Below are 17,369 nucleotides of genomic sequence, written 5' to 3'. Positions count from 1 at the left end.
GCTTGTAGGAAAAGTCTTCATATGAGAATTGCATCGGGATAGCCCTCTCAGAGAGCAGCCACTTGTTAGACTATTCAAGGAGAGTTGGTTTTCAGCATTAAGTTGCTATTAGGACAAACTGAATTGCTTTCATGAAGGATTGGCTTGAATTGTGAGGATGACCACACCATTTATTTTCATAATGAGACAAATCTATTTGTCTCATTGTAGTGATGTATTTAATATACATAAGAGACCAGCAAAATTGATAAAAGAGTGGCGGTATAGCAGCAACAGCGGCATTTAGTGGTAAAAACCAGTTACTTTCACACTACTTTATAGACTGGTTGGCTGATAACGCATCGTTGTGGCCGGAAGCCATGCTTTGCAATGATTCTGAAAGGTGAGATAACTAGCAACAATGACAAGAAACTGCCACGTGGGGAATCGTAGGTGTCTCATTTCAGCTAGTTATATTTTGTTCTTGAGACCATGTCTTGTTTTGAGGTGTTTTGACTTATTTCATGTCAATGCTAATATGGCTCAAATTCGCAAGCTAGCTATCTAACAACTGTAACAATGTATTTGAGAGTCAACAGGTGCTCATTGTGCAAATGTATTTATGTGTTCAACAAACATTTGGAGACAAACATAGTTTACATGTTGTCAACAATCTAAGCCAACCCCGTCTGTTTATCCCCATAGTTGGGCACGCGTCACTTTTGTTGCTAAACAACCAACCCGTCTAATGTAAATAATGCAAGCGACTTGAATTACTAATTTCTCTGAACGGGGGGGGGGGGAACATTACCAGATGCGCAGCGAATATATTACATAGTATGGAGAAGCAATACTCCAAGCCACAGCTTCATACTACTTGTCAAACATAGAGAACTGATACTGTATACTGGTTGTTGGGGTGGGATTGGCATGGGGTGTAGGGGGTCCGTGGGCCTTTGACAATTTTCTGGGGACGCATTGGTAGGAAGATGTTTGGTCCAAATCGGATGTTGGGTACTATATTTGCTGACTATTATCTGAATCCTATAAATTAAAATGGTCAATTTGGATGCAATCAATTAGCTTAATATCTCAGAGATCAAATTATATTTCAACAAAATAATGTTACAGGAATGCTAATCCTATCTCCTCTTACTACTACAGAAACAATTTCAGAACAATCTGGTGGTCCTCTTTCTTGTGCTTTTTGAGGTGGAACGACTTAGAGCAGAGCCGCACTCAGATTTCCATTCTGAAGGGGAATTGGCTCAGACAAAGCTCTGCCGACGAATCAGAGTACAGGCATTTCCAGGAAGACGGGAGGGTGGGAGGGGCCACAAACAACTTGACCTATCAGAGATCCCCCAGCCCCCTTCCCAAGCCTTCAAGACTAGCATAATGTTACCAGCCACTAGACACTGATCTAGGGACAGTATTTTGCAGTTCTTGCCCTAATGGTTAAGGTTAGGGGTTGGGTGAGAGTAAGCTGATCCTAGATCTGTGCCAGTGGGCAACTTTAAACTGTAACCCATCTCCAGTGGTGTAGGAAGTGTCTCCTCTCACTGACCAATGATCTTGTCAGTCAATCTCTCACTGACCAATCACAGAGTCTAGCCACTTCCTGTATGCAAGGGCGAAGCATCCCTGCTCGGGGGAGCGGCAGTCTTCCAGGACGCTGGCTACGAAAACGTGCTCTGAGGGCAGGGCGGGGGGGCAGGGGCCAGGGGGACCCCTCTTCAGACGCTTGGTGTCGCGGGGGTCCTGGACCCCGACCCCGTCCACCTCCATGGCATCCTGACCCTCCTGAGCCTGTCCGTTCCTGCTCTCCACCCTGTCTAGACCCACTCCTCTAGGGGAGGCTGTGTGAGGGTGGCTGCTCAGTCCAGCGTCGGTGTGGTTCAGCTGGGGAGACTCCCTGCCACAGCCCTGGCCATTGTGGTGGTCGTGGTCCCGTCTCCAGTGGTGCCAGAGGTAGAAGACGTGTCGCCTGGAGACAGATAGTGGTTAGGAAATAAAGTGTTGGTTTTGATGTCATATAGTAAACTGCAATGATTGAAAAACTGGATTTCTAGGATCTGTAGAATTGTGAAGCTAAAAAACATTTTATGTTGAAACCACATTATGTTTTTAAGGGGAAAAGATGCCACTCTAGACAAAAATAACAATATCCTCTAAGATATTACTGAGTCATGACCATCTTGGCCAAATCCATTTATACAGTGGGGAAAAAAGTATTTAGTCAGCCACCAATTGTGCAAGTTCTCCCACTTAAAAAGATGAGAGAGGCCTGTAATTTTCATCATAGGTACACGTCAACTATGACAGACAAAATGAGAAAAAAAAATCCAGAAAATCACATTGTAGGATTTTTAATGAATTTATTTGCAAATTATGGTGGAAAATAAGTATTTGGTCAATAACAAAAGTTTCTCAATACTTTGTTATATACCCTTTGTTGGCAATGACACAGGTCAAACGTTTTCTGTAAGTCTTCACAAGGTTTTCACACACTGTTGCTGGTATTTTGGCCCATTCCTCCATGCAGATCTCCTCTAGAGCAGTGATGTTTTGGGGCTGTCGCTGGGCAACACGGACTTTCAACTCCCTCCAAAGATTTTCTATGGGGTTGAGATCTGGAGACTGGCTAGGCCACTCCAGGACCTTGAAATGCTTCTTACGCAAGCCACTCCTTCGTTGCCCGGGCGGTGTGTTTGGGATCATTGTCATGCTGAAAGACCCAGCCACGTTTCATCTTCAATGCCCTTGCTGATGGAAGGAGGTTTTCACTCAAAATCTCACGATACATGGCCCCATTCATTCTTTCCTTTACACGGATCAGTCGTCCTGGTCCCTTTGCAGAAAAACAGCCCCAAAGCATGATGTTTCCACCCCCATGCTACACAGTATGTATGGTGTTCTTTGGATGCAACTCAGCATTCTTTGTCCTCCAAACACGACGAGTTGAGTTTTAACAAAAAGTTCTATTTTGGTTTCATCTGACCATATGACATTCTCCCAATCCTCTTCTAGATCATCCAAATGCACTCTAGCAAAACTTCAGACGGGCCTGGACATGTACTGGCTTAAGCAGGGGGACACGTCTGGCACTGCAGGATTTGAGTCCCTGGCGGCGTAGCGTGTTACTGATGGTAGGCTTTGTTACTTTGGTCCCAGCTCTCTGCAGGTCATTCACTAGGTCCCCCCGTGTGGTTCTGGGATTTTTGCTCACCGTTCTTGTGATCATTTGGATCATTTGACTTGCGTGGAGCCCCAGATCGAGGGAGATTATCAGTGGTCTTGTATGTCTTCCATTTCCTAATAATTGCTCCCACAGTTGATTTCTTTAAACCAAGCTGCTTACCTATTGCAGATTTAGTCTTCCCAGCCTGGTGCAGGTCTACAATTTTGTTTCTGGTGTCCTTTGACAGCTCTTTGGTCTTGGCCAGAGTGGAGTTTGGAGTGTGACTGTTTTAGGTTGTGGACAGGTGTCTTTTATACTGATAAGTTCAAACAGGTGCCATTAATACAGGTAACGAGTGGAGGACAGAGGAGCCTCTTAAAGAAGAAGTTACAGGTCTGTGAGAGCCAGAAATCTTGCTTGTTTGTAGGTGACCAAATACTTATTTTCCACCATAATTTGCAAATAAATTCATAAAAAATCCTACAATGTGATTTTCTGGATTTTTTTTCCTCAATTTGTCTGTCATAGTTGACGTGTACCTATGATGAAAATTACAGGCCTCTCTCATCTTTTTAAGTGGGAGAACTTGCACAATTGGTGGCTGACTAAATACTTTTTCCCCCACTGTAAATAATCTTCTAACTTTCTACAGCCTTCAGCCATCAGTTAGCAACCATCTGAACACTGCTACCATGGCACCCCTTCTTTCTCCCTACCACAACAAAGCTGGTCAGTAGGGCTGGGTAATATGACCTAAAAATCATATCTCGATTTTTTTTTTTTTTACTAATGTAAAAATATATATATAGATAGATAGATAGATAGATAGATAGATAGATAGATAGATAGATAGATAGATAGATAGATAGATAGATAGATAGATAGATAGATAGATAGATAGATAGATAGATAGATAGATAGATAGATAGAGAGAGAGAGAGAGAGAGAGAGAGAGAGAGAGAGAGAGAGAGAGAAAGAGATTTTTAAATATTTTCTCTAAATAAGCTTTGTTGTACAATTAAAAGGTAAAATAAACTGCATTTCAAACAGTCAGCAATAATCTAATGAATTCAGGGCTTATGAAATTATACCTAGGCTAAATATAAGCCTTCCACAATCATAAGACCCACTAATAATTGTATTATTTTATTTAAATAGTTTAACCTGCTTTTTTGCAATAATCACTGATCTGGCTTTCAAGTCAATCTACGAAAATGCCCTTTTTGTAAAGTAAAAATAAATAAAAAATAAAAATCACCAGAACCATGCATAATTCCCTGCCTGCTGTTTCCTTGGCGTTGGTGGGGAAGCTTGTGTGTTTCAGTGATCCTGAACGCTATACTGGTGGGGTTTCGGCCCCAGGCAGGTTCAACCATGCCGGGCAGGTTCCAGGTCAGAAGCCAGACTAAATACAGCACCTGGCCCTCCAGGTTGGGGGTTGGGCGTGGGGCTAACAAACCCACCCCGTAAAAACACACATCGTTACAGAAACTGCAATAACAACTTTGAAAACTACACAAGGGACCCAACAGGAAACTCCAGTCAATCCATAGGCACTATGACAGCTTTAGATGAAAGCCCCACCCGGGAAATCAGGAGCTTGATAACACGTTTTCTAGGGCCCAAAACTACAGTCCGTCTTGGAGAATGGAACGCCCGCACCATGTTTGAAACTTCATGACAGCTCAAGTTATCAGACAGATGGACAGATAAAACGTGAATATCCGGTGTGTAAGCGAAAGCAGATGGACTGGTTCTGGACGCAAGGTGAAAAGCGATGGCTCAACAATAATTCAGGAAAGGATGATTCCAACTCCAGTGGTCTAGCCCTCATTATCAGCAGAACAACTGCCAAATCACTATTGGAATGGGAACCCATCAGTGACCGGCTCATCAGAGCAAGATTTGACTCCAAGTACAGTTCACCATCCTGCAATGTTATTCCCACACCAACGAGGCAGAGGAGGAGGACAAGGAAGACTGATACGAGCAGCTACAACAAGCAGTATCCAAGGTCCCACAACACAACATGGTCATAACGGTGGATTTGAATGCCAAGGTTGGAGCCGATAACACAGACTGTGAACAGGCTATGGGGCAACAACAACAACAACAACAACAACAGTGAATAACATCTGTGTGATTGGTGGCACACAATTACCTCACAAAGACATCCATAAGCTAACATGGAGATCCCCAGATGGTCACACCGTCAACCAAATTGACCACATCATTATCAATAAGAAATGGCGAAGGTCTCTGCAGGATGTCAAGGTCCACCACGGGGCAGATGTCCACAGTGACCACTACCTGGTAATAGCCAAGGTCAGGCTGAAGCTGTGAGCCACACACATACACAACACAACAAGGGCAGAAAGTCTTTGACATCAACAAGCTCACATCTCCTGAAATAAAGAAAGCTTTTACCATCGAGCTAAGAAATCGCTTCAGTCCATTAACCAATGCAGAGGAACACCAGGGCACAGTTGAAACCATGTGTAGTAACATCAAGAATGCGTACACAGAAACAGCAAAGAAAGTGATTGGCTTTAGAAAGAAGGGCAAGAAGTGGTTAACACAAGATACATGGAAGAACATAGATGAGAGAAGGCTGGCCAAAGAAAAACTGCTGAGCGCAAAATCACCCAGGCTGATTGAGCGAGCACAGCAAGAATATAAGACCAAGGACAAATAAGTAAAAAAGAGCGCTGGAAGGGATAAGAGAGCCTTTGGACAGGAATTGGCCAGTGAGGCAGGACACTGCAGCAAGAGGAGAACTAAGCACTGTATCTAAGATCACAAGACAGCTATGTGGCCAAGTTAGCAACCACACAATGCCAGTCAAAGACAAACAAGGTAAAATGTTAACAACCAAAGAGGAACAAACTGCAAGATGGGTCCAGCACTTTGAAGAGGTCGTCAACTGGCCAAAGTCTAATGATCCAGCAGACCAACCAACCTCGGATGAGATTGATGGTATTGACACCGACCCACCAGTTGAAGCAGAGGTCCAAGCAGCCATCAAGGCTATGAGGACTCTCTGCAGGCTGAGCTACTTAAATCTGATGTCAACACAGCTACCAAGGTGCTGACTGATCTCTTTCGCAAGATCTGGGAGCACGATGTCATACCACAAGCCTGGAGAAAAGGCCTTATCGTCAAACTGCCAAAGAAAGGAAACCTCAGTGAATGTGACAACTTGCAATGTATAACACTCCTTCTGCAGGATATTTAAAAGGATTGATATTGCTGTCGATGACAAACTCAGACAAGAACAAGCAGGGTTCTGCAAAGGAAGAGGATGCATTAACCAGATTTTTGCCCTGCGCAACATCATCGAGCAGTGCCTCGAGTGGAATGCACTCCTCTACATCAACTTTATTGATTTCAAGAAGGCATTCAATAGTGTTCACCGTGAGAGCTTATGGAGGATCCTTGGAGCCTACGGAATACCACCTAAGATTGCCAACCTCATTGGGAAGTTCTATGAACACTTTGAATGTAGCATCATCCTTGATAGTTCTCTCACAGAGTCATTTCAAGTCTGGTGTCAGACAAAGCTGTATCCATTCTTCAATCCTTGTTCTTGTTACCATCGACTGGGTAATGCGTCAAACAACATCTGACAATGCTCGAGCAATCCAGTGGACCCTCTTCTCCCATCTAGAGGACCTTCACTTTGCTTATGATTTGGACCCTATCTCATCTAAACACATCCACCTCCAGGAGAAGTCAGACAGACTCTGCATGTATGCTAAACAGACTGGTCTCCATATCAACATACAGAAGTACCAAGCCATGTGCATTAATACACCACCAACACCTCCAATTACCATTGATGGAGAGGTGCTTGAGTTTGTCGACAACTTCACCTACCTTAGAAGCCTAATCAGCAGTGACAACGGTGCCAAAACATACATAAAGGCCTGACTAAACAAAGCTAGAGGAGCTTTCACTCGACTCCATCCCATATTGAGCTCAAAAGTATACAGCCTCAAAACTAATTTCAGGATTTATAATAGCAATGTGAAGTCGCTGCTTTTATATGGCTCAACGGTTGCCTACGCAAGATCTCCAACATCTTCTGGCCAAACAAGATCTCCAACGAGAACCTGTATAGGAGGACGGGCTGTAAGAACATTGTCCTGGAAATAAAAATATGCAGGTTACGTTGGCTTGGTCATGTGCTGAGGATGCTGCCAGAAAGGATCCCCAAAGTTGCCCTCAGATGGATACCAACTGGAAAGCGCAAGTGAGGCTGGCCCAAAAACAACATGGCGATGGACAGTGGTGGCTGAGCTGGAAGAGATGGGTCTTTCATGGGACAGGGCACAAACTGTGGCCAAAGACAGACACCAGTGGCAGAAGATTGTTGCAGCCTTATGTCCCACCCGGGACGAAGAGGACTAAGTAAAGTAAGTACAAATAATGCACATTCACTAATAAACCTCTTGTAGCAGGCAATATAGAAAATTATAAAACGGGTTGTTCGGATCCTGGATGCTGATTTGTTGATATGCAAAATATCAAATCATGTTAATGTCATAATTCCACTGTGCCTCAGCCCAGGCAGGAAATTCTAAAACGTAATCTTGTTCGGGACAAAAGCGCCTACACATTATTTTTTTATTTTGGTTTGCAACAGTTGGGTTTTTTATAAACCCACCTATCTGCCTCTACGACCTGTGCAACAATGTATCATTTTACAAATGTGATCTCTCCCGTGCCAGTAGGCTAGCTAGCCCAAGAATGAACATGAAACTAATAATTCACCATGGAAACCGTAAACACTCCAAATTCCATTCATTAATCAGCGCATGTGCGGCCTATGTAGGCCTATTGGATATTTATAAAATCACTGTTTATTGAAGTTCTTGTCAATCATCATCATTGCATCTATGCTAGCTAGCTACATGCCAATGATTTGTTTAGCATAACAAAGTCGAATGAATAGAATGATTAGAATTAACGACTGGGTCAAAACATGAGAAAATAACTAACGACCAGCCCGCTTGCGTAGCAACTTCAGGATGCAAAAGTTATCCGATGCAGGCCTGGAGGCAAGGGGAATAATGGCTTGAGTGGCCATCGGTGAGAGAGCTCACTCAAGAGTTATTGGCAGCCCATAACATGGAGAACAGAAAGCGCTGGAGTGCCATTTTAGCTGGCAATGATGTGAGTGGAACGTCCCATTCTCCGCCAAAGAGGCAAGCACTGGTTGTTGCCAGGACCATGGATAGTTCTTCCACTCTTGTGCCATCAACGGAAACGTCAATATTAACATCACCAACTAGCTTGGTTAGTTCGTACTCGGCAACCATAATAGTTGTTGCCCATGTAGGACTATTGGTTATTTATTAAATCATTGTTTATTGAAGTTCTTGTCAATCATCATAATTTAATCTCTGATAGCTAGCTACATGCCAATGATTTGTTTAGCATAATAACATTGAATGAATAGAATGATTAGCATTAACGACTAGGCCAAAACATGAGAAAATAACTAATGACCAACCCGCTTGGGTAGCAACTTCAAAATGCAAAAACAAATTTACTCATTAAAGTAATGTTTTTAATGAAAACATGTAATTAATTTTTTATAAATATCTTTTTTATATACCGTTTTATAAAAGCAATAAGGCCCCTCGAACCCTGGGATCATCGTGTGACAACTCACTCCTAAGGGCTGTTCCCGGCCCTCGGCGAAGCCCTTAGTCGGAAGTTATCACACGATAATCCCCGGGTTCTCATGCCATATTGCTTAATTAACACAGGTCTCTCTCAAGCACAAGCCCATGTGCTAGTGAGTAGCCAGCTAATCTTTATATTTAAAACCTCTAAAAGTCTAAGCTGTTGGGGGGGGTTCTACTAAGTTAACATATGGAATTGTTTTAAGATGGTCATACCATGGATCATTTAGCTATTTGATTTAAATTTTAGGACCCCTTTAGGTATAAAAAAATATTTGATAAAATACTGAATTTGGCCTTTACTACTATAGCCCATAGATATACACATTCATAAATGGCAACAAAAAAAATACATTAAAAAAATTAATCATAAGAAAAGCTTTTGAAACGTCTGTCCTATACTTAGGATACAGTGCATTCGGTAAGTATTCAGACCCCTTGATTTTTTCCACATTTTGTTAAGTTACAGCCTTTTTCTCAAATTGATTAAATTGTTTTTTTCCCTCATCAATCTACACACAATACCCAATAATTACAAAGCAAAAACAGGTTTTTAGAAATGTTTGCACATACAGTATCAGTCAAAAGTTTGGACACCTACTCATTCAAGGGTTTTCTTTATTTTTACTATTTTCTACATTTTTTTTTTTTTTATTTTAGTCATTTAGCAGACACTCTTATCCAGAGTGACTTACAACTGTGAGTGCATACATTTTCATACTGGCCCCCCGTGGGAAACGAACCCACAACCCTGGCGTTGCAAGCACCATGCTCTACCAACTGAGCTACAGGGGACTACATTGTAGAATAATAGTGAAAACATCAAAACTATGGAATAACACATATGGAATCATGTAGTAAGCAAAAGGCAAAGGGTGGCTATTTGAAGAATCTCAAATATAAAATATATTATTTGTTTAACACTTTTTTGGTTACTACATGATTCCATATGTGTTATTTCATAGTTTTGATGTCTTCACTATTATTCTACAATGTAAAAAATAGTAAAAATAAAGAAAAACCCTTGAATGAGTAGGTGTGTCCAAACTTTTGACTGGTAGTGTATATTAAAAATATAAAACGGAAATATCACATTTACATAAGTAATCAGACCCTTAACTCAGTACTTTGTTGAAGCACATTTGGCAGCGATTACAGCCTCAAGTCTTCTTTGGTATGGTACACCTGTATTTGGGGAGTTTCTCCCATTCTTCTGTGTAGATCCTCTCAAGGTCTGCCAGGTTGGATGGGGAGCGTCGCTGCACAGCTATTTTCAGGTCTCTCCAGAGATGTTCGATCGGGTTCAAGTCCGGGCTCTGGCTGGGCCACTCAAGGACATTGAGACTTGTCCCGAAGCCACTCCTGCGTTGTCTTGGCTGTGTGCTTAGGGTCGTTGTCCTGTTGGAAGGTGAACCTTCGTCCCAGTCTGACGTCCTGAGCACTCTGGAGCAGATTATCATCAAGGATCTCTATGTACTTTGCTCCGTTCATCTTTCCCTCGATCCTGACTAGTCTCCCAGTCCCTGCCGTTGAAAAACATCCCCACAGCATGATGCTGCCACTACCATGCTTCACTGTAGGGATGGTGACAGGTTTCCTCCAGACGGGACGCTTGGCATTCAGGCCAAAGAATTCAATCTTGGTTTCATCAGACCTGAGAATCTTGTTTCTTATGGTCTGAGAGTCCTTTAGGTGCCTTTTGGCAAACTCCAAGCGGGCTGTCATGTGCCTTTTACTGAGGAGTGGCTTCCGTCTGGCCACTCTACCATAAAGGCCTGATTGGTGTAGTACTGCAGAGATGGTTGTCATTCTGGAAGGTTCTCCCATCTCTACAGAGGAACTCTGGAGCTCTGTCAGAGTGACCATCGGGTTCTTGGTCACCTCCCTGACCAAGGCCCTTCTCCCCCGATTGCTCAGTTTGGACGGACAGCCAGCTCTAGGAAGTCGTGATGGTTCCAAACTTCTTCCATTTAAGAATGATGGAGGCCACTGTGTTCTTGGGGACCTTCAATATTGCAGAAATCTTTTGGTACCCTTCCCCAGATCTGTTCCTCGACAAAATCCTGTCTCAGAACTCTACGGACAATTCCTTCGATCTCATGGCTTGGTTTTTGCTCTGACATGCACTGTCAACTATGGGACCTTATATAGACAGGTGTGTGCCTTTCCAAATCATGTCCAATCAATTGAATTTATCACAGGTGGACTCCAATCAAGTTTTATAGACATTGCAAGGATGATCAATGGAAACAGGATGCACCTGAGCTCTATCCTGTTTTCACTTTGTCATTATGGGGTATTGTGCACAGATTGATGAGGGGAAAGAAATATTTAACCCATAATTTGTAAGTCGCTCTGGATAAGAGTGTCTGCTAAATGACTTAAATGTAAATGTAATTTTAGAATAAGGCTGTAACGTAATAAAATGTGGAAAAGGGGAAGGGGTCTGAATACTTTGTGTAAGAAAGCTCAGAAAATATTTACGTTTTTTTGGACACATATTTAACCTCTTATTTTTGTTGGCACAAAACTACTCCATACTTCTACTCACTTGTATGGATTACAATTGTGTTCGTGAGATTTTCATCTTTCCATAGAGTGGCCATAATTCACTGAACAAAATATAAATGCAACATGCAACAATTTCAAAGATTTTAGAAATTACAGTTCATATAAGGAAATCAGTCAATTTAAATAAATTCATTTGACCCTAATCTATGGATTTCACATGACTGGGAATACAAAATATGCATCTGTTGGTCACAGATATCTATAAAAAAAAAGGTAGGGGCGTGGATCAGAAAACCAGTCAGTATCTGGTTTGACCACCATTTGCCTCATGCAGCGCGACATATCTCTTTCGCATAGAGTTGATCAGGCTGTTGATTGTGGCCTGATGTCCCACTCCTCTTCAATGGCTGTGCGGAGTTGCTGGATATTGACGGGAACTGGAATACGCTGACGTACACGTCGATCCAGAGCGTCCCAAACGTGCTCAATGGGTGACATGTCTGGTGAGTATGCAGGCCATGGAAGAACTGGGACATTTTCAGAGTCCAGGAATGGTGTAAAGATCCTTGCGACATGGGCCCGTGCATTGAAACATGAGGTGATGGCGGCGGATGAATGGCACGACATGGGCCTCAGGATCTCGTCACTGAATCTCTGTGCATTCAAATTGCCTTCGATACAATGCAATTGTGTTTGTTGACGGTAGCTTATTCCTGCCCATACCATAAACCCACAGCCACCATGGGGCACTCTGTTAACAACGTCGACATCAGCAAACCGCTCGCCCACACGACGCTGTCAGCCATACACTCTGTCTGCCATCTGCCAGGTACAGTTGAAACCGGGTCTGCCAGGTACAGTTGAAACCGGGATTCATCTGTGACGAGCACATTTCTCCAGCGGGCCAGTGGCCATCTAAGGTGAGCATTTTCCCACTGAAGTAGGTTACGACGCCGAACTGCAGTCAGGTCAAGACCCTGCTGAGGACGACGAGCACGCAGATGAGCTTCCCTGAGACGGTTTCTGACAGTTTGTGCAGAAATTCTTCGGTTGTGCAAATCCACAGTTTCATCAGCTGTCCAGGTGAATGATGCAGGTGATCCCACAGGTGAAGAAGCCAGGGCTGGTGTGGTTCCATGTGGTCTGCGGTTGTGAGGTCGGTTGGACGTAATGCCAAATTCTCTAAAATGACATTGGAGGCGGTTCATGGTAGAGAAATTAACATTAAATTCTCTGGCAACAGGTCTGGTGGGCATTTCTGCTGTCAGCATGCCAATTGCACACTCCCTCAAAACTTGAGACATCTGTGGCAATTTGTTGTGTGACAAAATTGAACATTTTATAGTGGCCTTTTATGTGCAAAACATTTGAGAGAAATAAGCTTTTTGTGCGAATGGAACATTTCTGCGATCTTTTATTTCAGCTCATGAAACATGGGACCAACACTTTACATGTCGCACTTATATTTTTGTTCAGTGTAGTTTTGTAGGCCAAACCGTTCGGCCTACAGACGTTTTTCGTGTCTAATGGTCTGACAAACACCGCTGTAGCTCGGCCAACTTCCACCGCAGATGTGGAAGGGCGACAAAATGCTGCTAGTGGTACGTGGTACCGCAATGCAGGGCCAGACAGAAACTGAGCATTCATTTTCCAGAATCAATGTTCATTGATACTCCCGTTTTAGTAGGGTCTGCTCTTCGCGCAATTTGAGGAGTTGAGACATAAAAAGAGTATCGTTAGAAACGTTAAGTTCTCCTCTATTATAGAAAATAATGTCTCAACGTGTTTCGGTGTCCCTATGAGAGACTGTTCGACCAAACCTCAAATGCAAATAGCGAGTTGAAACCGCTTGTTGTCAGAGAGGAAGAAGTGACCTTTCATCTTTGTTGAATGGCCGGAGGAAGAGCTTTGTGTGTGGGGGAGGAGCTTGGTGTGGGGAGGGGGGAGCTTGGTGTGGGGGGGGCTTTGTGAGTGGCTGGGGGAGGAGCTTGGTGTGTGTGTGTTTAAATGGGAAGGTGCACAGTCATAGCAGAAGGAGCGAAGGAGACGAGACCAAAAAGAGAACAAGCGGACATAAACAGTTGATTCTTGTGATACAGGCATTTCAAATATCGTGCTAAATCATAAATTAGAATGAATCAAATTAATTCTAAATATCCCCCAGCCCTACTGGTCAGGTATAAACACGTTCTACTGAGCAGCTGGTCTTCAGCCTAGGGGGAAAACATATATATTTCCCCTCTCTCTCTCTGTTCCTTCTTTCCCCAGCTCTCTCTCCTCTCTCTCGCTTGCTCTGTTCCCCCTTTCCTCTCGCTATTCTCTATATCACTATTCTCTGTATCTCTATTCTCGCTCTCTCTCTCCCTCTCTAAAAAAACAAAGAATGTTCTGCAGAAAAACAGCGTATATGACATGATAGGGGCCCACCAACACATCCACTACTGAGAGTCCTGAGAACATTGTAATGGTCTAACAGAAGAAAAAAAATATTTGGCATCACAAAGCATTTGCCACCAATATGGAGGGTAGTTAGCCAAACTCTGTACAGTGTCTATGGCTCTACCTGAAATTAGGCCACACACTAGATACAGCAACGTGCTGGTCCATGATTAGTCCTCCTTTGGTCTCACCTGTGACAACAGAGCGTCTCATAATAAAATGTGTTCTGTGATTGGCTAACATTGTAGTCTCAGGTTGAGTGACAGTGACATTGGCCTGTGGGCTCGTACCTGTGACACCAGAGCGTCTCGTGTCCGGGGAAGGACTGGATGAGGTCAGTACACAGTTCCATCTCCTGGTGGAAGAGTTGGGGCACGGCCGGCACCGAGGACTGGTCATCTGGGGTGGCGGGAGAGGGGCAGGGGGCTGCTGCTGTGGCCTCTCCGTTAGCCTGGTGCTGGGGGTGGGCTGGGTGGGCTGGCTGGGGGGCTGGGCTGGGGCTGCGAGGGCTGGAGCTGCCGGGGCTGGGCCGGGGGGCATGGTGGTGGTGCAGGGACTGGCTGAGCTCCCCTGACCAGGGCCTTGAGCAGGAACTGGCGGTAGTGGAAGCCACTGTGGTCCGACACGTGCATGGAGACCCACTGACGCATGGAGGACAGCTCATCATGGAGGACCTGAGAAAAGAGGAGGAGAGGTGATTTAGACCTCAGTCACTCAGGGTTTTCCATTCAAAGGTATTTGCCCTATGCTAACCAACATATAATTCCAAAAGAGAGAGGGAAATTATTTGGCTTCTTACAAAGACATGATTCGACCAATCGAACGCTATCAGGACAGCCATTACATTAACCAAACTCCAATGGGTGATCAGAGAGTAGGCTTATCCTATCATAACATGAAGTGCCTATTAAAGTATCATTGTTATTGTCTACTCTGTCACAGTCCTATATCCCTGGTCCTAATATACAGTAGCATCTCTTCATATCCTAGGAGTGCCTGGCGTGGCTTAAAGATTAGGCGCGGATCAACTGAGCCACAACACTCTTCATCCACCTTTAAATCCCTAGGCCTCTTATTTTAGATTTGAGAAAGTTCCTGTCCTCCTCAACACACAGTGACAGGCCAGAGATGTGAGGCAGAGCGGGCTGGAGACACACTGACCCTGGTCATACTGTATAAGCCATGCTAGCTGCATGACACATTCACAGCTAGCTGCCTGCCTGACTAGCACACACAGATGTTTTCTGTCAATATTACATTGAAAGAGCTGTCAATGTTTTGACAGAGACCATGTACAATGAACATACATTTAAGAGGCAGAGAGAGAGAGAGAGAAGGAAGGAAACACAAGAGAGAGAAATAGTGGAGAGAGATACAAAAAAAAAACACAAGGAGTGAGAGAGAAAGAAACGAGGAAGAGAAAGAGAAAGATAGAGAGAGATAGAGAGTGAGGGAGAGAGAAACAGGGGGGGAAAGAAAACAGGACACAGAGAGAAGTAAGAAGCCAGAGAGAGAGCGAGGTAGACCTAATCGCGTCCTACTCCTACCTTCAGGTTGCCCTGGGCCATGTTCTGCAGGACCCAGATACGGTGCGACCAGGCGTTGTAGTTGCTAGGGTAGCGGCCAGCAGCATCGGCGCATACCTTCATCTCGTCGTGTAGAACCCTGTGGAGGCGCTCACTAATCCGCGTCCTCTCTGCTGCGTCACGCAGATCACCGTCCTCCTGCTCCTTCCTGTCCGGGCTGGGGGGAGAACACTCCCGTAGAACCTGCTGTAGTACCCAGCGCCTAGTAACACAGGGGGAATGTTTCGTTATATACACTGACTGAACACACACACGCACCTCAAATATCCTCGGCTCTCAAAACAACAGCCCTAAACCCAGAACCAACCGAACCTAAGCATCTGGTTCAACAACAGAGCCAGGACAAAAGGCTTGGATAACATCAATACAAAATGGCTACTTCAGTGAACTATCAACTGCCATGGCATTCTCAGTATGCATGGTGCAACCACAGCCTTCTCAGGCTGCTAAACACTTTGCTGGCCAGATGAGGGGTCATTTTGGGTCAGTTAGATAATGTCCCGTACACACTATATATGGCCATATACACACCTTGACTTTCTCCACATTTTGTTGTGTTATGAAGTGGGATTCAAATGGATTTAATTGTCTTTTTTTTGGGGTCAACAATCTACACAAAATACTCTGTAATGTCAAAGTGGAAGAAAAATTCTTACATTTGAAAAAATATATATACTGTACCAGTCAAAAGTTTGGACACACCTACTAATTCCAGGGTTTTTCTTTATTTTTACATTGTAGAATAATAGTGAAGACATCAAAACTATGAAATAACACATATGGAATCATGTAGTAACCAAATAGCCACCCTTTGCCTTGATGACAGCTTTGCACACTCTTGGCATTCTCTCAACCAGCTTCATGAGGTAGTCACCTGGAATGCATTTCAATTAACAGGTGTGCCTTCTTAAAAGTGAATTTATGGAATTTATTTCCTTCTTAATGCATTTGAGCCAATCAGTTGTGTTGTGACAAGGTACGGGTGGTATACAGAAGATTACCCTATTTGGTAAAAGACCAAGTCCATCTCAAATAAGCAAAGAGAACATCTCAAATAAGCAAAGAGAAACGACAGTCCATCATTACTTTAAGACATGAAGGTCAGTCAATCCAGAAAATTTCAAGAACTTTGAAAGTTTCTTCAAATGCAGTCTCAAAAACCATCAAGCACTAGATGAAACTAGCTAGCTCCCCTACCTCTACGGAAGCACAGTTCCCGCTCAGCCCAGTGAAAGCTATTTGCTGCTCTGGCACCCCAATGGTGGAACAAGCTCCCCCACAAGGCCAAACTCCCCCACAAAAAAGCTCCCCCCACACAAAAAAATGGGGGTTGTCCCACTGGCTATCATAAGTTGAATGCACCAATTTGTAAGTCGCTCTGGATAAGAGCGTCTGCTAAATTATGTAAATGTAAATGAAACTGGCTCTCATGAGGACCGCCACAGGAATGGAAGACCCAGAGTTACCTCTGCTGCAGAGGATAAGTTCATTAGAGTTACCAGCCTCAGAAATTGCAGCCCAAATAAATGCTTCACAGAGTTCAAGTAACAGACACATCTCAACATCAACTGTTCAGAGGGGACTGTGTGAATCAGGCCTTCATGGTCAAATTGCTGCAAAGAAACCACTACTAAAGGACACCAATAACAAGAAGAGACCTGCTTGGGCCAAGAAACACGAGCAATGGACATTAGACAGGTGGAAATTTGTCCTTTGGTCTGGAGTCCAAATTGGAGATATTTGGTTCCAACCGCCGTGTCTTTGTGAGACGCAGTGTGGGTGAACGGATGATCTCTGCATGTGTATTTCCCACCGTAAAGCATGGAGGAGGTGGTGTTATGTTGTGGGGGTGCTTTGCTGGTGACACTGTCTGTCATTTATTTAGAATTCTTAACCAGCATGGCTACCACATCATTCTGTAGCGATACGCCCTCCCATCTGGTTGGGCTTAGTGGGACTATCATTTGTTTTTCAACAGGACAA

General features: G+C 43.8%; 1 protein-coding gene across 1 annotated transcript in view; it reads right to left on the bottom strand.

Moving 5' to 3' along the window:
- Nucleotides 1–1,312: 1,312 nt before the first annotated feature.
- The window catches only part of LOC121584241 (protein prenyltransferase alpha subunit repeat-containing protein 1-like), a 37,810-nt gene continuing 21,753 nt past the window's right edge, over nt 1,313–17,369 (bottom strand). The window contains 5 exon segments of the mRNA XM_045225945.1: nt 1,313–1,966; nt 14,091–14,203; nt 14,206–14,268; nt 14,358–14,474; nt 15,348–15,588. Coding sequence (XP_045081880.1) covers nt 1,570–1,966; nt 14,091–14,203; nt 14,206–14,268; nt 14,358–14,474; nt 15,348–15,588 — 931 coding nt within the window. The 3' untranslated portion in view covers nt 1,313–1,569.

Source organism: Coregonus clupeaformis, chromosome 16 (genome assembly GCF_020615455.1).
Source record: "Coregonus clupeaformis isolate EN_2021a chromosome 16, ASM2061545v1, whole genome shotgun sequence".
Classification (NCBI taxonomy): domain Eukaryota; kingdom Metazoa; phylum Chordata; class Actinopteri; order Salmoniformes; family Salmonidae; genus Coregonus; species Coregonus clupeaformis.
Note: the sequence above shows the minus strand (reverse complement) of the source record. Positions and strands in the feature narration are given on the sequence as shown.